The 2,146-nt window shown below is 31.8% G+C and overlaps 1 protein-coding gene across 1 annotated transcript; it reads right to left on the bottom strand.

Moving 5' to 3' along the window:
- Positions 1 to 452: 452 nt before the first annotated feature.
- On the bottom strand, positions 453 to 1,704 carry LOC107810013 (kirola-like). The gene is made up of 2 exons (XM_016634730.2): positions 1,485 to 1,704; positions 453 to 886 (listed from the first exon to the last, which is right to left on the bottom strand). The coding sequence occupies exons 1-2, from the start codon at positions 1,669 to 1,671 to the stop codon at positions 627 to 629; spliced, it is 447 nt and encodes a 148-aa protein (XP_016490216.1). The 5' UTR covers positions 1,672 to 1,704; the 3' UTR covers positions 453 to 626.
- Between the last annotated feature and the right edge of the window lie 442 nt (positions 1,705 to 2,146).

Below are 2,146 nucleotides of genomic sequence, written 5' to 3'. Positions count from 1 at the left end.
GATCATATAATGTTGAGGCATTTCAATTATGTTTTTATGAGTATTGTCCGATTTTATTCTTTTTTGGAAGAAAAAGGAATAAGAATCCACAGATGGCTATGAATAGTGTTAGTTTATCAGTTTATCTAAGATAAGATGAAGTGTACTAATCTAACTAACTAACATATTTGAGTTTATCTTAATAATTATAAGTGTTAATTCCCATCTTAGAACTAGCGAGAGAAACCGAAAAAAAAACAAAGGAAAAAAGAAAAAGGTGGCTGAAAAAGAATGAAAACATATAACACACTGAACAAACAGTTAGTTTGCAAAAATCCATAATACTGACATTTGGAAATACATCCATAGAAACATAAGTAGAGCGATTTATTTTTCAACACAACATTATTATTTAGTCTATATTCTAGGACTAGCTAATATTGTCCAACACAGCATTATCATACACGGCACACTGAACAAACATATTGTATTAATTAACATCTTATAATAGATTGACATTTGGACATTATTATTTTTCAACACACCATTATTATTTATTTCACATTCAATTACTAGCCAATATTGTCCAATACTCATATCACAAACACACATATTTTGATCAGCCATATCAAATAGCGCGTATTCTTCTATTTCTCGACATGGTGAGCCTCTATATCTTTAGTTAGATCAGTGACATATCCAAAGAAAGTTAGAGGCTCGGGGGTGTCTTCAGTCTTCTTCTCATACACAAGTGTCCATGTAATCCAATGTTGATCGCATGAAATGTTAACAGTGAAAGTGTTATACGCTTCCAAGAGATCTCCTCCTATCACTTTCCATGTGATTGATTTCTTTTCATCATCAATGACTTCGTCAATGACACACTTAGCAATCTTCTCATTTCCATCTACAATCATTATAAAAAGAGATCCAAAAATATAAAGAGATGTAAACCCTAGCTCAACGTCCATTTACTCGCAAAAGATATGGACTTTTACAACAACAAAAAAACTAGTATTTGATTTCTAAGTTCATTTTCTATTACACAAGGGAAATTAGGGGAGGGTAGACAACAAGATTCCTCTACATACTTATTGCTCCTATGTGAGAGACTTTCATCGGTATTATTAGGGTGTGAGTCTTGATAATCGTTATTTCATTTATTATGTTTGTTCTCACTTTTTATATTTTGTTTTTCTCTAAAAGTTATGAGAAATTCAGTATAAATGGACTTTATGTAGCTGGATCCTTTTAAAATGTTGTTGCACCTTTGTCATATGCTCCAAAAATAAATAATTTTTAAAAGATCCAACACAAAACTCATAACATTGAAGAATTCCAGTAACAGAGACTGAAATTGCATTATTTCATAGAAGTCTTTTTCAAGCACCTAATGTGAGGCAATATTGCAACATGCGGATATTACAGGAAAAAGAACGGAATTTCATTTATGTTTAAAATTCATCAAATTGAATCACATAGAGCGAATAGGTTTTTGTTCTTACCATCCTTATATTTCCAGGTAACTACAGAACCAACCTCGCAAATCCCACCTTCATGAAGATCAAAACCTGTGACCTTATCAGGGCTTATGTTGGATAGATGATGCGGTTTAGTTTGATAAAGGTCATGAAACAAGTAACCTCCACATTTCACCTCCACTGAAACTACCAACTTGCCTTTCAAACCCATATTTTCTTCTTCGGAATAGTAACAGATAGTGATAAGAAAGCAAATCTGTTAGAAAATATTCAGAACTTGTAGCCTTTATATAGAATTAATTAGCCGTCAAAAGCTTCTAAATAAAATTGGACAAAGACATATATTTGACAAAGGGATTTTTTCTTATTTTTTACCAACGATTTCTTTGTTCATTAACCTATGAGAGTTACTATCATAATTTCTAGGAATAATGTGTTTGCATTCACAAATGCGATACGAACGTAAATGGGGTGGGCATTTGGAGGATTAATTTCACACATGGTCACTAAATTTTATTGTTTTGGTATCAATAAAGTCACAAAACATATAAATTATCTCATTCAAGGTAACTAGTAGGGGTATTCAAACCAAAATCGCACCAAATCGATTAACGATCCGATTAGGTTTGGTTTGATTTAGTTGAGTATTGAGTAAAAAAAATCCGAACCAAATCGACATATAAATA

The sequence above is a fragment of the Nicotiana tabacum genome, chromosome 16 (assembly GCF_000715075.1).
Source record: "Nicotiana tabacum cultivar K326 chromosome 16, ASM71507v2, whole genome shotgun sequence".
NCBI classification, from domain to species: Eukaryota; Viridiplantae; Streptophyta; class Magnoliopsida; order Solanales; family Solanaceae; genus Nicotiana; species Nicotiana tabacum.
The sequence above is the reverse complement of the archived record's forward strand: the minus strand, read 5'-3'. Positions and strand labels throughout refer to the sequence as shown.